The sequence below is a fragment of the Coregonus lavaretus genome (assembly GCF_964263955.1).
Source record: "Coregonus lavaretus genome assembly, contig: HAP1_SCAFFOLD_2261, whole genome shotgun sequence".
Lineage (NCBI taxonomy): Eukaryota > Metazoa > Chordata > Actinopteri > Salmoniformes > Salmonidae > Coregonus > Coregonus lavaretus.
In genome coordinates, this window is record NW_028164848.1 from 37,916 (window position 1) to 60,662 (window position 22,747).

Below are 22,747 nucleotides of genomic sequence, written 5' to 3' on the forward strand. Positions count from 1 at the left end.
TGGCTATATATATATATATATATATATATATATATATATATATATATATATATATATATATATAAAACAATTAAAGATTTGAAACTGTACACTGGTTATTATGGACTTTATTTTGTAAGGACAAACTGTACTAATTGCAAACAGGGGTGGGGGAAGAGGTGAAGGGGATACCTAGTCAGTTGCACAACTGAATGCATTCAACTGAAATATGTCTTCCCCATTTAACCCAACCCCTCTGAATCAGAGAGGTGCGGGGGCCTGCCTTAATCGACGTCATCAGTGCCCGGGGAGCAGTTGTTGTTGAGGGTTAACTGCCTTGCGCAAGGGCAGAACGGCAGATTTTTCCACCTTGCCGGCTCGGGTGTCCGAACCAGCGACCTTTCCGTTATTGGCCCAAAGCTCTCAGCCGCTGTTGGTTTTTACTCAAGCTAAAACAAACAAAAGAAAATCAAAACCCAGGAGAAAACAGTTGGAAATAAGATGTTTCAATAGAACAGAGGTAATGAAGAAACATGAATAAGCACTTGAATTGCTTTTAAATTGAAGGGTGTATTTTATAGCGCCATGGACGACACTTTGTAGTGAATTTCCATGAATAGAAATAAAAAACAAAAACAGTCAACAGCTAATTATTGCTGGATATCCAAGGATATACTGTAACCTCCTTGTACGGTACCTGGACTTCTGTTGTATAATCAAGACAACTTCATAAAATACGATATATTAATTAAAATAATTATTATTCAAAAATAATTAATTAATATTAACTTTAATTTTTTCTCCATATTGTTTTCAAACACTTTTCGCAGAAATAAATAAATACATGTAAATATAACAATGGATAAAGTGTTTCCTTTTTACCCTCAAAGAATAAAAATATGTCACTAGGTCTTGGGTTGGGGGGTCATGGGGTGGTTTGCATGGAAACATTTGACCTTTTTGAGAATGATATGTTTTTCTTTTTTATGATCGTGTTTTAAGATCTACTACCTGAAGAGATGTTTTGAAGTGTGGGGAGGTTGAGTAACACAAGTAAAAAGGAGCATGGAATGGACTCTACCTACATGTGGATTTATCCTACTGTTTTCACCAACACATGTATGAGGGTTAAATTGCCTACTTTAATAACATTGTTTTTAGTTATACGACAAAAAAGAAAAAAAGTGATACCTTAGCGGGATTTTGTTCCAGACAAGCAGTAAGACGCCTGATTGTACTAATCAACTGCTAATAGTCCAGACCAGGGCTCTCCAACCCCGTTCCTGGAGAGACACCCTCCTGTAGGTTTTAATTCCAACCCCGTTCCTGGAGAGACAACCTCCTGTAGGTTAACTCCAACTCCGTTCCTGGAGAGATACCCTCCTGTAGGTTTTATTTCCAACCCCGTTCCTGGAGAGACACCCTCCTGTAGGTTAACTCCAACCCCGTTCCTGGAGAGACACCCTCCTGTAGGTTAACTCCAACCCCGTTCCTGGAGAGACACCCTCCTGTAGGTTTTATTTCCAACCCCGTTCCTGGAGAGACACCCTCCTGTAGGTTAACTCCAACCCCGTTCCTGGAGAGACACCCTCCTGTAGGTTTTATTTCCAACCCCGTTCCTGGAGAGACACCCTCCTGTAGGTTTTAATTCCAAGCCTGATCCTGGAGACACCCTCCTGTAGATTTTTAATTCCAACCCTGTTCCTGGAGAGCCATCCTCCTGTAGGTTTTAACTCCAATTCTAATCTAGTGCACCTGATTCTAATAATTAGCTGGTCGATAAACTGAAATCAGGTTAATTACAACTGGGGTTGGAGCGAAAACCTACACGAGTGTAGCTCTCCAGGAACAGGGTTGGAGAGCCCTGATGCAGACTGTCAAGAATCAGGTGGGTTTCTGCTTGGCTAGAACGAAACCTTGCACCCACACACTAGCCCTGGAATGATACGTTTCCATCGACCGTGCAGGGTAGCTAAGGACAGCTGGCCCAGTTCAAGACCTCTACAGCTGGAGAGGTTCATACCTTTACACCATGTTATCACATCAATGATCCCATGACCACCCAGACCACTTAGCTTACTGTTTAAAGTTTTTTTTTTTCTGATTGTGGGCGTTATTGACTGGGCCTGGGCCCAGTATAAAGCGTCTCAGAGAAGAAGTGCTCGTCTTGGATCAGGTCCTGTCCACGTTATGTTATTAGGCCCAGCTTGTCTAGCGTTAAGATCTAAAACGGCAAAACTGGTCCTAGATCAGCACTCATACTCAAGGGTTTTTGTTAAGATCTTTTTTTACCCCCTTTCTCTCCCCAATTTCTTGGTATCCAATTGGTAGTCACAGTCTTGTCCCATCGCTGCAACTCCCGTACGGACGAAGGTCGAAGGTCATACAATTATAGTATAAATGAAGAAAAACCCTTGAATGAGGTGGTGTCCAAACTTTTGACTGGTAGTGTATTTTTCAGGGCCCCGTCTTTCAAAGATAATTCGTAAAAATCCAAATAACTTCACAGATCTTCATTGTAAAGGATTTAAACACTGTTTCCCATGCTTGTTCAATGAACCATAAACAATTAATGAACATGCACCTGTGGAACGGTCGTTAAGACACTAACAGCTTACAGACGGTAGGCAATTAAGTTATTAAAACGTAGGACACTAAAGAGGCCTTTCTACTGACTTTGAAAAACACCAAAAGAAAGATGCCCAGGGTCACTGCTCATCTGCGTGAACGTGCCTTAGGCATGCTGCAAGGAGGCATGAGGACTGCAGATGTGGCCAGGGCAATAAATTGCAATGTCCGTACTGTCCGAACTAAGACAGTGCTACAGGGAGACAGGACGGACAGCTGATCGTCCTCGCAGTGGCAGACCACGTGTAACAACACCTGCACAGGATCGGTACATCCGAACATCACACCTGCGGGACAGGTACAGGATGGCAACAACAACTGCCCGAGTTACACCAGGAACGCACAATCCCTCCATCAGTGCTCAGACTGTCCGCAATAGGCTGAACTGAGGGCTTGTAGGCCTGTTGTAAGGCAGGTCCTCACCAGACATCACCGGCAACAACGTCGCCTATGGGCACAAACCCACCGTCGCTGGACCAGACAGGACTGGCAAAAAGTGTTCTTCACTGACGAGTCGCGGTTTTGTCTCACCAGGGGTGATGGTCGGATTCGTGTTTATTGTCGAAGGAATGAGCGTTACACCGAGCCCTGTACTCTGGAGCGGGATCGATTTGGAGGTGGAGGGTCCGTCATGGTCTGGGGCGGTGTGTCACAGCATCATCGGACTGAGCTTGTTGTCATGGCAGGCAATCTCAACGCTGTGCGTTACAGGGAAGACATCCTCCTACCTCATGTGGTACCCTTCCTGCAGGCTCATCCTGACATGACCCTCCAGCATGACAATGCCACCAGCCATACTGCTCGTTCTGTGCGTGATTTCCTGCAAGACAAGAATGTCAGTGTTCTGCCATGGCCAGCGAAGAGCCCGGATCTCAATCCCATTGAGCACATCTGGGACCTGTTGGATCGGAGGGTGAGGGCTAGGGTCATTCCCCCCACAAATGTCCAGGGAACTTGCAGGTGCCTTGGTGGAAGAGTGGGGTAACATCTCACAGCAAGAACTGGCAAATCTGGTGCAGTCCATGAGGAGGAGATGCACTGCAGTACTTAATGCAGCTGGTGGCCACACCAGATACTCACTGTTACTTTGACCCCCCCCCCTTTGTTCAGGGACACATTATCCCATTTCTGTTAGTCACATGTCTGTGGAACTTGTTCAGTTTATGTCTCAGTTGTTTAATCTTATGTTCATACAAATATTTACACGTTAAGTTTGCTGGAAATAAACGCAGTTGACAGTGAGAGGACGTTTCTTTTTTTTTTGCTGTGTTTTTTCAACTTCTCTGGTTTTAAAACGGCCTATGTGGAATTGATATGAGTCAGAAACATTAATTCTAGTGTCAGAATTGACTAATGTAAGTAGGGTAATTTGGGTCATAAAGTCAGTCTCGTCCAGAATTGAGTTTTTGTGAGTTCGTCGACTTACTGGAGGGTTGCGTGTGGATTACTTGCATGCCCACTTTGATGCCCAAAGACATGTTGCCCCCAGCTGCCATTTGTTGTCCAGTCTGCATAAGGGTGCACCACACGCACGTTTCGCTCGGCAAACAGACAGGTTTAGCGGACATCACGAAAATGATCCACACGCTTCAAATGGGGCACAAAGTCTTGTGTTGTGATTCTGGATGGCCAGATAACTACCAACAATGACAAGAAACTGCCATGTGGGGAATCGTAAGGGATTCGTTTCAGCCAGTTTTATCTTGTTCTTGATACTGTGTCTTGTTTTGAGGTGTTTTGACTGATGTCACATCTATGCTAATATGGCTAACATTAGCTAGCTAGCTAAACAACAACTGTAACAATGAATTTGAGAGACAACTGCTCATTGTGTAACTATGTTTTCAAAGACATTGGAGACTAAATATTGTTTAGATGTTAACAATCTAAGCCAAACGCCGTCTGTTTTGCCCCATAGTTGCGCGCACGTCGGTTTTGTTGCTAAACAACCAACCCGTCTTCTAGACGAGTGGTACACACTATATAAACTCCTTCCTCCTTCCCGCGGAGGGCCGAGTGTCTGCCGGGTTTCCACTCCTCCCTTGTACTTGACTGATGAATTAAAAGGTCACTAATTAGTAAGGAACTCCCCTCACCTGGTTGTTTAGGTCTTTAATTGATAGGAAAAACCAAAGACCAGCAGACACTAGAGGCCCTCCATGGAATGAGTTTGACACCCCTGCTCTACGGGTACGGTTGTACGGTCTAATGTGAATGTTCGTTACACGGAATAGGTCGCCTGGTAACCTTAACGTGGCTCAGTGGTTTCAGAGTCCCGCTAGAAGAGCTAAAACGCTAATATTTGTGTAAACTCTTTGGAATTGTAATCTGTGGGTGTCACAGAGTCGGCTGAAGTAAGGCTGTACTGGGCACATACACGGAGAAATTAGAACGCCTTCCTAATGTTGGAGTTGCATCACCCCCTTTTGCCCTCAGAACAGCCTCAATTCGTCGGGGCGTGGACTCTACAAGGTGTCGAAAGCGTTCCACAGGGATGCTGGCTCCATGTTGACTCCAATGCTTCCCACAGTTGTGTCAAGTTGGCTGGATGTCCTTTGGGAGGTGGACCATTCTTGATACACACGGGAAACTGTTGAGGGGGAAAAACCAAGCAGTGTTGCAGATCTTAACACAAACCGGTGCGCCTGGCACCTACTACCGTACCCCGTTCAAAGGCACTTCAAATATTTTGTCTTGCCCAGTCACCCTCTGAATGGCACACATACACAATCCATGTCTCAAGGCTTTAAAAAAATCCTTATTTAACCTGTCTCCTCCCCTTCATCTACTGATTGAAGTGGATTTAACAAGTGACATTAATAAGGATTTAATAGCTTTCACCTGGATTCACCTGGTCAGTCTATGTCATGGAAAGAGGTGTCCTTAATGTTCTGTATACTCAGTGGAGTATGCCCCAATGCAATTATACAGTAATACATCCAGTGGGATTAGATTATTATTTTTTAATGGAGGGCCAATAAAGCAATTTACCAATTTAGCAGGGGTCTCGTCCGGATCTCTGTAGATTATACAGTGCATTTGGAAAGTATTCAGACCCCTTCACTTTTTCCACATTGTTACGTTACAGCCTTATTCTAAAATGGATTAAATTGGTTTAATTTTTTCTTCTCAATCTACACACAATACCCCATTATGACAAAGCAAAAACAGGATGACATTTTTGGAACAAAACAAATAAAAAATAAATATCACATTTACATAAGTATTCAGACCCTTTACTCAGTACTTTGTTGAAGCAACCTTGGCAGCGATTACAGCCTTGAGTCTTCTTGGGTATGACGCTACAAGCTTGGCACACCTGTATTTGGGGAGTTTCTCCCATTCTTCTCTGAAGATCCTCTCAAGCTCTGTCAGGTTGGATGGGGAGCGTTGCTGCACAGCTATTTTCAGGTCTCTCCAGAGATGTTGATCGTGTTCAAGTCCAGGCTCTGGCTGGGCCACTCAAGGACATTCAGAGACTTGTCCCAAAGCCACTCCTGCGTTGTCTTGCCTGTGTGCTCTGGAGCAGGTTTTCATCAAGGATGTCTCTGTACTTTGCTCCATTCATCTTTCCCTCGATCCTGACTAGTCTCCCAGTCTCATAGCAAAGGGTCTGAATAGTTACGTAATAACTAAGGTATGTTTTTTTATTTTTAATAGATTTGCCAACATTTCTAAAAACCTGTTTTCTCTATGTCATTATAGGGTATTGTGTGTAGATTGATCAATTTTAGAATAAGGCTGTAACGTAACAAAATGTGGAAAAAGTGAAGGGGTCAGAATACTTTTCGAATGCACTTTATGTAGCAATTAGCCTGGGGACAAGGCTGAGGAGCTAGGTCCAGTGAATAGATGTTTGTATTATCAAACAATATTTATCTAGATATTCGTTAGCAAACAAAAGACGTCGGCTACATGGTGACGTTGTATGATGTGTATGTCTGAAGAGAGAAGACGGCCATCAGAACAACATTGTTTTCAGTTTTATTTCTTCAATGTTTATGGGAGGGACAAGGTTAAGAACATTTGCCTCGGAAGGGAGGGAGGGATATAATATGATTTGTATTGAGAGAAAAAAAAACGAATAATAATAATATAAAGTCTGTTGATTGGACAGAAATGTACAAGGAAGGAGGGACCTATTATATCCCAGATGGACCCAGAGAGTCGTAGAGAAATGACAATGTCTGCGTACCCAAATGGCACCCTATTTAATATATATATATATATATATATATCCATTCAAAAGTTTGGGGTCACTTAGAAATGTCCTTGTTTTCGAAAGAAAAGCTATTTTTTTTGGTCCATTAAAATAACATAAAATTGATCAGAAATACAGTGTAGACATTGTTAATGTTGTAAATGGCTATTGTTGCTGGAAACGGCTGATTTTTAATGGAATATCTACCTAGGCCCATTATCAGCAACCATCAGTCCTGTGTTCCAATGGCGCGTTGTTTTTGCTAATCCAAGTTTATCATTTTAAACGGCTAATTGATCATTAGAAAACCCTTTTGCAATTATCTTAGCACAGCTTAAAACTGGCCTTCTTGAGACTAGTTGAGTATCTGGAGCATCAGCAATTGTTGGTTTGATTACAGGCTCAAAATGGCCAGAAATAACTTTATTCTGAAACTCGTCAGTCTATTCTTGTTCTGAGAAATGAAGGCCATTCTATGTGAGAAATTGCCAAGAAACTGAAGATCTCATACAACGCTGTGTACTACTCCCTTCACAGAACAGCGCAAACTGGCTCTAATCAGAATAGAAAGAGGAGTGGGAGGCCCCGGTGCACAACTGAGCAAGAGGACAAATACATTAGTGTCTAGTTTGAGAAACAGACGCCTCACAGGTCCTCAACTGGCAGCTTCATTAAATAGTACCCACAAAACACCAGTCTCAATGTCAACAGTGAAGAGGCGACTCCAGGATGCTGACCTTCTAGGCAGAGTTGCAAAGAAAAAGCCATATCTCAGACTGGTCAATAAAAATAAAAGATGAAGATGGGCAGTCTGAGATATGGCTTTTTCTTTGCAACTCTGCCTAGAAGGTCAGCATCCCGGAGTCGCCTCTTCACTGTTGACATTGGGGCCTCCCACTCCTCTTTCTATTCTGTTTCCAGCTACAATAGCCATTTACAACATCTACACTGTATTTCTGATCAATTTGATGTTGTTTTAAATGGACAAAAACATAGCTTTTCTTTCGAAAACAAGGACATTTCTAAGTGACCCCAAACTTTTGAACGATAGTGTACTTATATAGTGCACTATATAGGGAATAGTAGTACCACTTTGGACAGACTATTTCAGAGGCGATCCTGCATTAAGAAGCGAGGCGGTCGGTGTTGACAATGGAAGAAGTAGTTCTCGCCTTTTAAAAGGATTAGAGAGAGAGAGGTGGGCGAGAGAGAGAGAGAGAGAGAGAGGTGGGCGAGAGAGAGAGAGAGAGGTGGGCGAGAGAGAGAGAGAGAGAGAGAGAGGAGGGCGAGAGAGAGAGAGAGAGAGAGAGAGAGAGAGGAGGGCGAGAGAGAGAGAGAGGTGGGCGAGAGAGAGAGAGAGAGAGGAGGGGTAGAGAGAAATAACATTTACACTTAACATTTCATTCAACTTCTACAAAAAAAAAACAGAGAGAGAAGACGATTGGTTTATTTGACTGCTTCATGCCCCATGATGAGACTCTAGGGCCCTGTTCCAATACTAAAGAAATGCATAGTTCCTTCCTACCCATAGTTCCTTCCTACCCATAGTTCCTTCCTACCCATAGTTCCTTCCTACCCATAGTTCCTTCCTACCCATAGTTCCTTCCTACCCATAGTTCCTTGAAGTAATCACAGATCTGAATTGGTGGAAGTAATAGAACCTTGCTTTTCTAACCACTTGTAGATCTTTGCTTACCTCAAAATAAGGTATGAACGCTACTGACGTATTCTAACAGTGTCCTCCATGTTGATCGATAGTGTACCACTTCCTGTGTGTGCCTAATGGCACTCTATTCCTTTTATAGTGCACTACTTTTGACCAGGGCCCATAAAAGTAGTGCACTATAAAAGGGAATAGGGTAATATTTGGGACGTATACCTCATACCTGCACAAACCTGTCTGTCCATCAAAAAAGCAGAAAAACTAAAATGGAGCAATCTTTTTCCTCTCTCATCCATCCTTCCTTCCTTCCTTCCTTCCTTCCTTCCTTCCTTCCTTCCTTCCTTCCTCTGTGTGTACACTAACCGTGTAAGCGCTTGTAAAAAGGCAGCGGGGCCCTGGTACTTCTGATGCAGAGCAGACAGACGACGTGGCTACTGCAGACAGAGCACTACTTCTGATATGGCAACAGAGTCAACAGAAAGACGACTTCTTCTTGGTTTAGTCAGTTCCATCTAGGCATTTTGATTCCGGAGCCGAGGGGTTGTCTTGAGTCTCCCAGGGCGCTCTGTCCGAAACGGCACCCTATTCCCCACGTAGTGCACTATTTTTAACCAGAGCCTTATGGGACTCCCTATCAGTTCTGTTCAAAAGTAGTGCACTACATAGGGAATAGGGTGCCGTTTCAGAGCTCCAGTTTACAAGATAAACTTCCCAATGAAGAATCCGATGAAGATGGCTGCTATGACAACGAGGAGAGAGGGAAGGGAGGTCGTCTGTTGCATCATGGAGGAGGAGGAGGAGCCAGTCTGGTTTGATGCCATGTGGTCAGAACGCTGGGCAGCCCTTCTCATTCTAACACCGTCGTCCTTGGATGGGTAGAAAGAGGAGACAGGAGAAAAAGGAGAGAGGAGGGCCAGAGAGAGAGAGAGAGAGAGGAGGGCCAGAGAGAGAGAGTAGTAGAGAGAGAGAGATAGAGAGAGGAGGGCCAGAGAGAGAGAGAGATAGAGAGAGAGAGAGATAGAGAGAGAGCCAGAGAGAGAGAGAGCCAGAGAGAGAGAGAGCCAGAGAGAGAGAGAGAGAGAGAGAGAGAGAGAGAGAGAGAGAGAGAGAGAGAGAGAGCCAGAGAGAGAGGGCCAGAGAGAGAGAGAGAGAGGGCCAGAGAGAGAGGGCCAGAGAGAGAGGGCCAGAGAGAGAGAGAGAGGGCCAGAGAGAGAGAGAGAGAGGGCCAGAGAGAGAGAGAGAGAGAGAGGGCCAGAGAGAGAGAGAGGGGGGGGGGAAGTGGAGAGAAGAGAGAAGGGGGAGAAGGGAGAGAGAGGAGAGTGATAGGAGATAGTGAGACAACGAGAAAGGAGGGTTACAAGTAAAGTAGAAATACACAATGTTAAATGGCAACAGAAATAACGTGGTTATTAGTACTTATTTAATATTAAAACAGCTGATATTCCAGAGAAGCGAAACACCAGAAACCCATTTAAGCCAATATGGAGTAAACTGATCTCTTAAGACGAGCTCCTGGAAAACACACCAATAATCAACATGTAGCATGAACTGTTTCCATACATAGACTGTCACATTAGGTGGCTCAGGAGAGCAAGGCATGAAGTGACACAAACTGCTCTGTGTTCTGCACCAGCAGAGGACCTGAGCTACTTCTCCCTGACATCCTAATCATCCACCTCAGTGGAAACGACTTGGGATACACCAAGGAGAAGGCACTGGTGTGGTCATCCAAATGTTTCCCGGGACGGTGAAAGAGGAGAGAAAGAGGAGAGAAAGAGAGGAGAAAGAGGAGAGGGAGGAGAAATGGGTGAGGGGGGAGAGAGGAGAAAAAGGAGAGGGAAAGAAGAGAGAGAGGAGAGCGAGAAAGAAAGAGGAGAGAGCGAGAGAGGAGAAAGAAAGTGGGAAAGAGAGAAAGGAGAGATGGGGAAAGAGGAGAGAGGGAGCGAGAAAGATAGGGAAGAGAGGAGGGGGATGCACATATCAAACACTGCACAACACAAGAAAAAAAAAAGATCAAACAAGGAAATAGTAGTAGTTCTCTACAGAAAACGTTTAACTGCTGCTTCTTCTGTTTAGTTTCCCCTTTAAATACTATGTACCGACTAACCCTTAGTTGCTAACAGTTCAAATCAGTCTGTTCTCCTAAGTCAGTTTTTCCCATTTCAGCCTGCAGTCTTGTTCATCTATGACCCTAAACCTGTAGTTATCAGTTACCAATAAAACGTCACATTACGGTGCAAGGCAGGGCGACCCCCAGCTCCGCTACATACCGTTTTCAAGGGTTTGTTGAATAAATGTAACTATTTGGTTTTAATATCGTCACCTCTTGAAGAGTATAGTCAGAACTACACATTTCTGATTATTCCACATTTAGCTCCATCATAATTATACAGCAAGTAACTGTTATGCTTTTCATGATCAGTAAACATCAAGTGATCGTGTATTTTCAGATAATTGAGGGTAGCATATATACATCTGGCTTTTGGAAAGAGTTTGATGTCGGCAAGTCCTCGTCCTGGTAAAGTTGTCATCACCACTATAGTATAGATGGCAAGCAAATCAAACAACATTTAGCCATCTAGTTTATCCCCTGCAAGTTAGCTTGTTAACTAGCCATATTGATGTGATCTGTTATTAGAAGGTTTGAATCCTAAGCAACCTGCATTCATATTGTTTTTAGTACAATAGACCCACATAGCTACTGTGCACATATTTGTTCACATCCCCGTTAGTGAGCGTTTCTCCTTTGCCAAGATAATCCATCCATCTGTCAGGTGGATTATCAAGAAGATGATTAAACAGCATGATCATTACACAGGTGCACCTTGTGCCGGGGACAATAAAAAGGCCACTAAAATGTGCTGTTTTGTCACACAACGCCACAGATGTCTCAAGTTGAGGGAGCGTGAAATTGGCATGCTAAATGCAGGAATGTCCACCAGAGCTGTTGCCAGATAATTAAATGTTCATTTATCTACCATAAGCCGCCTCCAATTTTGTTTTAGAGAATTTGGCAGTATTTAAAAATGGACAGTATGTTGTCGTCTATCTTGCTTGGTTGGTTACAAAACAGTCTAAAAACAGTTGGTGTGTTGAAAACATTCACATAGCTAACCATGTTGGCAAGCATGGTGTTTTCTTTTGCCTGCGCAAAGGTCGCGCAAGCAATGATGTTGGTGTCATTTTAACCTGGGTGCACCAGCACCCCCTGGCTACTTTTTACTTGGATGGGAACACATTGAAAAGTAACTTGACACTGTTAGTCAGAGCAAATCTGGCGTATAATGACAAGAAAATGTCATTGACAGAGGGAGCGTGCTGAATTAATGCATAAGGTAAGGGCTGTAAAGTTAGCTAGCTACATTGCTAAGCAAGCTAGGTTGACTAGTGTATGGAGTAACGTTAACTTTAACGTTAGATGAGCAATGCCCATTGCATGTATTATACATTAGCAGTGTGACAGGTTCCCAAAGTTTTGGTGTTGACTATTAACTTTACTTAGCTAGCTAGCTGTGCTTTGTGGAAAAATGTGGGAGAAAGTCAACATGGGCGGCAGGTAGCTTAGTGGTTAAGAGCGTAGTGCCAGTAACCGAAAGGTCGCTGGTTCTAATCCCTGAGCCGACTAGGTGAAAAATCTATCGATGTGCCCTTGAGCAAGGCACTTAACCCTAATTGCTCCTGTAAGTCGCTCTGGATAAGAGCGTCTGCTAAATGACAAAAAAAAAAACATTGAGTTGTGCCGGTGCATCGCAATCTGTCCATACAGCTAATGTTAACCCCTTGTCGGCTTGAAGCTAGCTAGCTAACGTTACTGGCTCACGTTAGTTAGCTAGCTAACGTTACTGGCTCACGTTAGTTAGCTAGCTAACTGGCAATAGTAGCGAAGGACGTTCGCCATCTTATTTATGCTTATTTGTTTGTGCTCTGATTACATGAAAGTGTCAAAGCCAACAGTTTACACAGCCAGTTTACACAGCCAGTTTACACAGCCAGTTTACACAGCCATGTGAAAAACCTTTCATAGCAAAATCTAGCTAGCTTTTTATTGTAGCCTCTCATCCGACTGGTGTTCGCTAGCTACTAGCGCTGTTGCTGTGCAACCCAAGTGTTTGGTCCGGTTTTAGAACTCAAGAGATTTGGCTGAAAATATGTTAGCATGCTACAAAAAGGTAGCACCTCGTTGGTTTTTAAAATGGACAGAAATGAGCATGTGAGAGCGATAAATTATATATTTAATCAAAACTGTTGCCCCCTACAATTTTATTCAGTCTGAAAAGGTGGCAAGTCTAACGGTCACTTTATGGACGATGTAGTCTCGTTCTTACCCGATGCCAAGATATTGAGCTAGTCGGGGCAAGAAATTGTATATATATATATATATTTTTTAATCCAATATGTGGTTCTCGGTAACGGTTGGACGGCGCATGACGAGGGGCGGGGGAGTGGGTTGTGTTCGTCCAATCAAGTTGATTTACAAATGTTCATTGACATTGGTGTCACATTGGCTTAGATATGGTTTGAATTTAAACATCGAGCTTCAACCAATGCTATCGCCCCAACAATAATAATGTGACTAACCTTGAGTTGTCGGTTAAGCTTGTGAATCTATCTGTGCCTCTAAACGATGAGTTGTCTGTTCTGTCAGTTTCCCCATCTCAGCCTGCAGTCTCCTGTTTACCTAGTAACCTTGTTGCTAACAGTTAAATTAGTCCTCTAGTTAATAAGTACGTTTACCTACACACTTATAATTCGATATTAAACTGATTGTGTCAGAAGGCCGAGTATGGCAACAGTCACGTAAACACCTTACTCTGCTCATCTTTAAAAATCGGCGTTAAGTCAAAATGGAAGTGAACATACGGCAATTAAAACCTGCTTTTCTGAGAAATCTTTCTAATTAGCAGAAAGCTCATTGGGCGCGACCAGCAGCGTATCTGATCTGCGCATGTGCCAAGCCTCCCTCTTGTGCGTGAGTGAAGTGAGTTCGGAAAAACCGACATTATGAATCTTAGAAATAGTTTTCACATGTCCGAACTCAGAATCAAATAGGCTTCGCAAACAATAACATGGTCACTGTGGGAGAACGTTCATTTGGATGGAAACAGGATTATTAGGGAAATCATTATTCTTGCAAAAGCATGTAAATTTTTTAAACAACTATTATATTAAATCTGACCATCAACAATCGTATTATCGTGTTCATGTAACCATACTGTCTACCTCTGGCAGTCTCTACGGCAGAGATAACCTCCTCCGGCAGTCTCTACGGCAGAGATAACCTCCTCTGGCAGTCTCTACGGCAGAGATAACCTCCTCTGGCAGTCTCTACGGCAGAGATAACCTCCTCTGGCAGTCTCTACGGCAGAGATAACCTCCTCTGGCAGTCTCTACGGCAGAGATAACCTCCTCTGGCAGTCTCTACGGCAGAGATAACCTCCTCTGGCAGTCACTACGGCAGAGATAACCTCCTCTGGCAGTCTCTACGGCAGAGATAACCTCCTCTGGCAGTCTCTACGGCAGAGATAACCTCCTCTGGCAGTCTCTACGGCAGAGATAACCTCCTCTGGCAGTCTCTACGGCAGAGATAACCTCCTCCGGCAGTCTCTACGGCAGAGATAACCTCCTCTGGCAGTCTCTACGGCAGAGATAACCTTGAGGCCTTACCTTGAGTTGTAGGTTCTCGTTGGTCAGCTTGTCCATCTCAGCTCGCAGTCTCTTGCACTCGTCCGTTAGTTTCTTCATCTCAGAGTCGTCCATCGAGGCGCTGATGGTCTTAGCCGCTGTTACCACGGGACCGTCCACCGCCTTGGACAAGTTCAGCACAGGGGCAGCCGCTTTGCTGCTGGCATCCACCTCATTCTGGATGGAGGGACAACGGAGAGAGAAACCACTAAGGTCACATCCCAAATGACACCCTTATATATTTAAGCACACTACTTTTGACCAGGGCTTCAAAAAAGGGCTCTAGTCACAAGTAGTGCACTATATAGGGAATAGGGTGCCATTTGCAGACATGGAGAACGTTAAAAAGAAAAACCACTAAACAAAAACCCAGCAGTGTCCTTAGCCAGATCTGTTTGTGCTGTCTGGCCAACTAGTGACCATTTGAGTTGGCCAGACAGCACAAACAGATCTGGGACCAGGCTAATGTGTCCTGGTCTGGTGCTGGGGACAGGAGGTTAGGACACTGTCCAGACTAGACCTGGGGTTCAAACAGTACTTGTTTTTCCCCCCCAAGTCCTTTATCTGATGCTGACTTGAGTTTGCCTGGCTGCAATATAACCATCGAAATAATTCCACAAATGCAAACACCAAACATCTGGGCAGGCTCAAATCAAATATATTTTTTAAATGAAAGATAACAAGTACTGTTGTTCAATGTGTTTACGTCGCATTTTCAACTCTACCGATAGTTTTGTCAGAAAAACTGTTGCATTAAATAGCAAATGTGGCTCTTCTGGTCTTGGCACGTGCGCTCCAGCCAACAGCTAGCAGATACAAGGTGTCCATTTGGTGGAGGCAGGCGTCTTTGCATTACATTATTTTGAACTTTTAGATTTGTATCATTTTCATTTAGATAGAATTTAGATTTAGCCACATGACAATGATTATAAGATATGAAGACGTTATCATAATTGAAATGTGCATATGAAAGTGATAACAGGCAGACTGGTAGACATTATTAACCCTCGCTCGCGCTCTCTCCAAAAACACAAATGGTGGCATTTGGTTATGTTGAGATGGTAAACGTGGTAAGCTCTCAAGACTTCTCTACCTCCTCCCTCCGTTCCTCCCCCTCCGTTCCTCCCCCTCCCCCTCCCTCCGTTCCTCCCCCTCCCTCCCTCCCGCTCTCCCTCCGTTCGTTCTTCCCCCTCCGTCCTCCATCCGTCTTCCCCCTCCCTCCCCGCTCCCTCCGTTCTTCTCTGTTCCTCCCCCTCCCTCCCTCCCGCTCTCCCTCCGTTCCTCTCCCTCCCTCCCGCTCTCCCTCCGTTCCTCTCCCTCCCTCCCCCTCCCGCTCTCCCTCCCTTCCTCCCCCTTCCTCCCCCTCCCGTTCCTCTCCCTCCCTCCCCCTCCCGCTCTCCCTCCGTTCCTCTCCCTCCCTCCCCCTCCCGCTCTCCCTCCGTACCTCTCCCTCCCTCCCCCTCCCGCTCTCCCTCCGTTCCTCCCCCTCCCTCCCTCCCTCTCGCTCTCCCTCCGTTCCTCCCTCCGTTCCTCCCCCCCCCTCTCCCCCTCCCTCCGTTCCTCCCCCTCCCTCCGTTCCTCCCCCTCCCTCCCCCTCCCCCCGTGCGTTGGAGCAGCAGCAGGACTTACCACTTTATTGTTTTCAGAAGGCTGGTCAAATACACATCTCAGCTTGGAATCCATGAGATCATCTGGTTTTGCATCTTTCCACTGGAAGAGGGGAGGGGAGGAATACATACGCATGTTATTCATCAGACTAAACTACTAGCAGCTGAACTCTATATACACACCCCATCTCTCTCTCTCGCACACAGACACACACAGACACACACACACACACACACACACACACACACAGACCATGGCGGGTGGAGGAGAAATCTTGCAACAAACTATTCCATTATCATTCAACTATTCAGCTCTTAGCCAATCATTGAAGCTCTGTAGATATCTTCCCTGTACTTGTTGTCACTGATGTTGTGTGGGGAGATAAACTGCAGTAGAGGAGAGATTCAGAGAATGGGCTTGGTTTTGACAGAGGATTGCTGCCCTCTGCTGGACTAGAGGGGGAACTACCACGACTGTTGCTGCCCTCTGCTGGACTAGAGGGGAAACTACCACGACTGTTGCTGCCCTCTGCTGGACTAGAGGGGAAACTACCACAACTGGGTTAAGTCATAGATAACACAGTGAGGTGTAAGATCGAAGTCAGTACCACTACTTTTTTTCTTTCTTCCCCTCTAAATCAGGGACCGATTTAGACCTGGGACACCAGCTGGGTGCAATTAATTATCAGGTAAAAAACACAAAACCAGCACTAGTCCAGACCTCGTAGGGGCGGCAGGTAGCTTAGTGGTTAAGAGCGTTGTGCCAGTAAACGAAAGGTCGCTGGTTCTAATCCCCGAGCCGACTAGGAGAAAAATCTGTCGATGTGCCCTTGAGCAAGGCACTTAACCCTACTTGCTCCTGTAAAGTCGCTCTGGATAAGAGCGTCTGCTAAATGACTAAAATGTAAAATGTAATTAGAATACCCTTGATGTGGCAGATCACGACAGTAACAAGTTAGAACCACTCACCATTGCATCCATCTCGGCAACATTGGGAGGAGCAAAGATGCTCTGGACCATGAATTTGTGTTTGCTTTTCTCATTGGGGTCGTAGTCAAAGGGCTGGAGCATTACTGGAATAGATTGAAAACAAACTCGTCTGCAAAAAAACAATCAAAAGAGTGCTTGATTTACACTATAAGTAATCCGTTTTTTTTTTTTTTTAACTACTACAACTATAAACAGGGATTGACATAAAAACTATAAATTGAAGAAGAAATAGAGAAAGAGAGAGAGAGGAGAGTGAGAGACTTGCGCAGCAGGTCAAATAATGATACACAGACTAACTAGATGACCAACTCAAAACATAGTGTAGTTTGGCTGCTTCTCGCTAGATAGCTATTAGCATGTGTTAATGTCACTCATGTTTGATGTTTTAAAATAACTTTGACCATATAATCCCAAACGGCCAACAAGCAGTTGATTAAACCAGTGCTGCACACACCAGTTGTTAAACAGTCTCAAGAGCTCAACATTGGCTAGGATTCTCCTCTATTCAATACTGGCCATGTAATTCTGACAAAGTAAAAAAATAAATATATATATATATATACTCTCCAAGAGAGTCCAGGAGAGATACTGGGTGTGCAGGCTTTTACTCCAGCCCTGCTCTAACACACCCACATTGTCAAAAATCCACTGCTCAACAGGACCTTGATAAGCTGACTCGTGTGTTTGAGCAGGGTTGGATCAAAAGCCTGCACGCCCGGTATCTCTCCAGATGAAAGGTTGATGGACCACATGCGTTTTATACAGCAGCCTCTCAGATCAGTATTTTACTTTGTGTGGGGGGGGGGGGGTTAAGTGCCTTGCTCAAGGACACAACGGCAGGAGATATAATACATGGCATCAGAGAGCAGCAGCCTTCCATTGTCAACACCAGTGACAATAATGAAGGTTATTTTTATGAAGTGGTTCCTTGCATCATTACAACACAACTTTTTGGCCTGTGACTTGAGCTTTCAGACAAAAAAACCCCCCAAAAATCTGGAGGGAAAAGTGGCTAAAAGAAAAAGTGAATGTCAATCCCTGTATAAGCTAAAGGACTAGTCCTGGCTGCACTAAAAAGCACTTGATCCTCCATTGAACATGTTTTTTTAGACCAGGACAAGCTAACCTAGTACAGTTTAGATGCCGTTCCTACTTCAGGACACCATCAGATAATAAATTAATGAATAATGGTTTCCCTAGTTCGGGACTACTGACCGCGAGCTGGGAAGACTGGGCGTTACAGTCCAAGTTTAATCGCATGGGATGTCATGCAATATTATTCCAATACTACGTAATTCCAGCCCGAGAGTCCCATTCTCTGAGCGGTTGCTGGTAGGGATGTGACAAATGGACAGTTTTGCTTAACGTTTAAAAAAACAGCCACTTTATTGGTTTTCCGTAAAAAAAAAACATCAGAAAACAAATCTAGAATCCCACGCAGAATAATGGTCCTATTCCGTATGTGTGAGCGCTCGGGCCGGCCAACAAAGTTCTATCTACCGCAGCCTTCTACCTTTGAAAGCATCTCGGCTACGGCTTGTTTGTTTACACTACGGTTTGTTTGTTTGTTTGTTTGTTTGTTTGTTTGTAAGGGTACACTACGGCTTTTTAAAACACTAGACCCGCCTTTACCCTCCCAGGTGCATAATCAACCCGCAACATCAGCACCAAGGTGTGATAAATAGTGAAATAAATTGTAAACCATGAATTGCATGAATAAATATTTGTGGAAATATATCCATGTAAAAAAATATAACAGTTATTTGTTTAGTCACTGATATACGTTCTGTATAATTCTACAAAGTCCTAGTGTAGAAATGTATGGCTAGAGCCTATTTTCAGTAAAGCAGCGCCAATCATCAATGAATACATTCTACACGCAACAGACCGAAGACAGAAGACACACTCGCATCGTTAGCGAAAGAGCAGGCACTGGGATTTTTATTTTGCGGAGGGAAATAAAAAAATATAACGTTTTTTTCCCCCGTTAGCGATTTTTCTAAACATTAAGGATACCAATTTTAAAAAAACGTTCCCACCCCCTAGTAACTGGACTCACCAGAGATGGTGACGGTAGCACCGGCATCGATGATGCCGCTGTTTGGCCGTACGCAGTATCTCCTGGGAGCTGTGGTCTTCACTTTGAAACATACTCTTCCATCAGATGGGTTCTTTAGCTTCAGGTTGGTGGTGACTACATCAGTGAAGGGACCTGGCGGGGGGGAGAAAGCGAGGGAGAGGGAGAGAGAGAGAAAGCGAGAGGGTGAACATGTGCTTCCAGTGTAGCACCGAGGGGAGCTGAACACAATTGGATAACGCATACATACATACATCCATACATCCATACATACATACATCCATACATACATACATCCATACATACATACATACATACATACATACCACAATTTCAAAGATTTTACTGAGTTACAGTTCATAAGGAAATCAGCCAAATGAAATAAATTCATTAGGCCGTGATCTGTGGATTTCACATGACTGGGAATACAGCTCTGCATCGGTTGATCACAGATACCTTAAGAAAAAGATAAAGGTGTGGATCAGGAAACCAATCAGTATCTGGTGTGACCACCATTTGCCTCATGTAGCGACACATCTCCTTCGCATAGAGTTGATCAGGCTGTTGATTGTGGCCCTGTGGAATGTTGTCCCACTCCTCTTCAATGGCTGTACGAAGTTGCTGGATATCGGGCGGAAACTGGAACACGCCGTCGTACACGTCGATCCAGAGCTTCCCAAACATGCTCAATGGGTGACGTTTCATGGAAGAACTGGGACATTTTCAGCTTCCAGGAACTGTGTACAGATCCATGCGACATAGGGCCGGCCGTTCATTATCATGCTGAAACATGAGGTGATGGCGGCGGATGAATGACATGACAATGGGCCTCAGGATCTCATCACGGTATCTCTGTGCATTCAAATTGCCATCGATAAAATGCAATTGAGTTCATTGTCTGTAGCTTATGCCTTCCAATACCATAACCCCACAATGGGGAACTCTGTTCACAACGTTGACATCAGCAAACCGCTCGCCCACACATCATCATGCAGGTGGGTCTGCGATTGTGAGACCAGTGGGACTTACTGCGAAATTCTCTTTAACGACGTTGGCTTATGGTAGAGAAATTAGCATTCAATTATCTGGCAACAGTCCTGGTGGACATTCCTGCAGTCAGCATGTCAATTGCACGCTCCCTCAAAATTTGAGACATCTGTGGCATTGTGTTGTGTGACAAAACTGCACATTTTAGAGTGGCTTTTGTCCCCAGCACAAGGTGCACCTGTGTAATGATCAGCTTCTTGAGATGAAGAAAAAAAAGCCATTGCTTAAAGAAAAGACTCCCCAAACATATGGAAGAAGGTACTCTGGTCAGATGAGACTAAAATTGAGCTTTTTGGCCATCAAGGAAAACGCTATGTCTGGCGCAAACCCAACACCTCTCATCACCCAGAGAACACCATCCCCACAGTGAAGCATGGTGGTGGCAGCATCATGCTGTGGGGATGTTTTTCATTGGCAGGGCCTGGGAAACTGGTCAATTGAAGGAATGATGGATGGCGCTAAATACAGGGAAATTCTTGAGGGAAACCTGTTTCAGTCTTCCAGAGATTTGAGACTGGGACGGAGGTTCACCTTCCAGCAGGACAATGACCCTAAGCATACTGCTAAAGCAACACTTGAGCGGTTTAAGGGGAAACATTTAAATGTCTTGGAATGGCCTAGTCAAAGCCCAGACCTCAATCCAATTGAGAATCTGTGGTATGACTTAGATTGCTGTACACCAGCGGAACCCATCCAACTTGAAGGAGCTGGAGCAGTTTTGCCTTGAAGAATGGGCATAGATCCCAGTGGCTAGATGTGCCAAGCTTATAGAGACATTGTTAGATTAATTTGGATTTTAAGAATAATGACTAAAGAATTTCACCCCAAATACAGTATAAATGTTAGAATTATCATGTAGTGTCAACCCACTAACAGAGGGGGCGGTACTAACCATTCAAGGGGGAAGGCGGGAACTGTTTAAGAAAGCCACCTAAAGGTGGGAGGAGCATAGTGTCTTTGTTTGTCAAGGAGTATAAAAAACAGGATATTTGTGTTTTTGAGCAGAGCTCTCCATGAATAAATTTACCGATAATTACTTGTGGATTGTGGACCTTGAATCATTGATGATTAAAACCAGAGCTTTACAACCTCTGGTAATGATTCAAGCTTAGGTCGAATTAGAGATAGAAATTCACATGACAGATTGGTCCTTCTGAGCGGAGCTTAATACATCTTTATCGTTCTAGAGACACCGAAGTCCGTGCACGGCCGGGTGAATGCATCCGTGAAGAATAGTCCTGGCCTTCGACGTTAAGGTTAATAAACAGGCCGGTGATTACTCTTTATGAACGATAAAGACGTTAACAAGTTTGAAAAAGCATTTTAATCCAGACTGCGAGGAAAAGGTCAGTAATTTTTATTCATGGATTTTGGTAAAATGAGTTGAACTTAGTTACCAAAGTCAAAGAAGGTAATAATTATTACGACAGGGAGGGTCCGCAATTGATCCTAGAGGTAAATAGCTATTACAAAAAAAAAACTAGTCCGAAATGACATGGTAGTGAATTGCAATCACAAATGTAAACTAAGTTAATATTGTCATTGTACGAATTGCAATGTTCAGTATAAACAGGGAAATAATTATCATCTTATGAGAGGGATATGTCGGGAGTTCTATATGCGACTGGGCATTTGCTAGAACTTTGCAAACAAGTTTAACAGATGATAAGGTCGTATATGTGTGAGACTTAATCCCTCGGGAGACGTGATTATTATTTCAGGGGTGGAGGAAAAAATAAGTCGCGTGAGGAAAATTGGGTAACTTACTCTTTTCCTGAAACCGGAGTTTTAAATAGAAACTCTGGGTTAGGGGTTAAATAATTTTAAAGGGTTAATTACAAAAGCAAGAGGCGCACTAAGAGATTAGCTCCTACGAAAATAATTCGGGAGTGAATTATTTAAAAAACAAAAAGGGGGGGAGGGATTTCTTATTGTTCCGCCATGGGAAAGACATCTTCTAAACAAGTCCGAGAATTAACGGGAGATGAGAGAAATATGTTTTATGGGTCCATTTGGGAGAAGAGGTATGGATTTATTGGGCATCTCGATGTTGCAAAGTTAGAAAATATGATTACGCAAATGCATATCAACTGTGGAGCAAATGTTAAAAAACAGAGAAAGGAGGGGCTAGAGACAGCGAGTGTGTTTTTTTTAAGCGCGAAAATGCTTTAACGGGGACAAAGGAATATTTAACTATCGTGAATGCAGGGGAAAAGGAGGATGACAGTCAATATTTTTGGTTCGAACAAATGTTTGAAAAAATGATTTGTGTCAATTAAGAATTGGCTAAAAACACCACAAAGCGATTATTTGAGAGGTACCTATAAAGTCCAACGATGTGGTCCTCTGTAGCTCAGCTGGTAGAGCACGGCGCTTGTAACGCCAAGGTAGTGGATTCGATCCCCGGGACCACCCATAATAAAAAAATGTATGCACGCATGACTGTAAGTCGCTTTGGATGGGAGCGTCTGCTAGATGGCATATTATTATGCATGTGTCTGGACTTTCGCACTCAAACGTAGACGTACGTAATGGGTGAGAAGGTGGAGAATATTTGCGTTTTTGGTCAGTTGGCAGACGCTCTAATCCGGAGCGACTTGAAGAGCCAATAGAGAGTTGAATGGAACTATTCTGTTGTGTTGGGCATTTGAATGGCAGAAGGTGAAATATGTGTGTATGAGGAAATTCAACGGCGGGTATGAATGATAACCGGATACTACTCAGTATTTGGTTGGTTAAATACTAAATAAAAGAGTTGAGGCGTGGTTATGGGGTAACTAGGAAGACGCACTTATTCAATAGAGAATGGGTGGAGAGAGAGTTTTTACGTGTATTAAAAGTTGCATAAGATAACTAGTAGTATTCTAAATAAT

The 22,747-nt window shown here is 43.9% G+C and overlaps 1 protein-coding gene across 2 annotated transcripts in view; it reads right to left on the reverse strand.

Moving 5' to 3' along the window:
* Positions 1–8,139: 8,139 nt before the first annotated feature.
* LOC311115068 (vesicle-associated membrane protein-associated protein A-like) overlaps positions 8,140–22,747 on the reverse strand; it is a 31,709-nt gene continuing 17,101 nt past the window's right edge. Inside the window, exons 2-6 of one of the 2 annotated variants that reach the window (XM_084190280.1) lie at positions 18,810–18,962; positions 16,730–16,833; positions 15,783–15,863; positions 14,136–14,330; positions 8,140–9,337 (exon numbers count right to left, since the gene is read on the reverse strand). In XM_084190280.1, the coding sequence (XP_084046406.1) occupies positions 9,167–9,337; positions 14,136–14,330; positions 15,783–15,863; positions 16,730–16,833; positions 18,810–18,962 (704 nt within the window). In that variant the 3' untranslated portion in view covers positions 8,140–9,166. Of the gene's footprint in view, positions 9,338–12,883; positions 13,720–14,122; positions 14,331–15,782; positions 15,864–16,729; positions 16,834–18,809; positions 18,963–22,747 lie in introns of those variants that run through there. The other variant, XM_084190281.1, reaches the window with a different exon arrangement.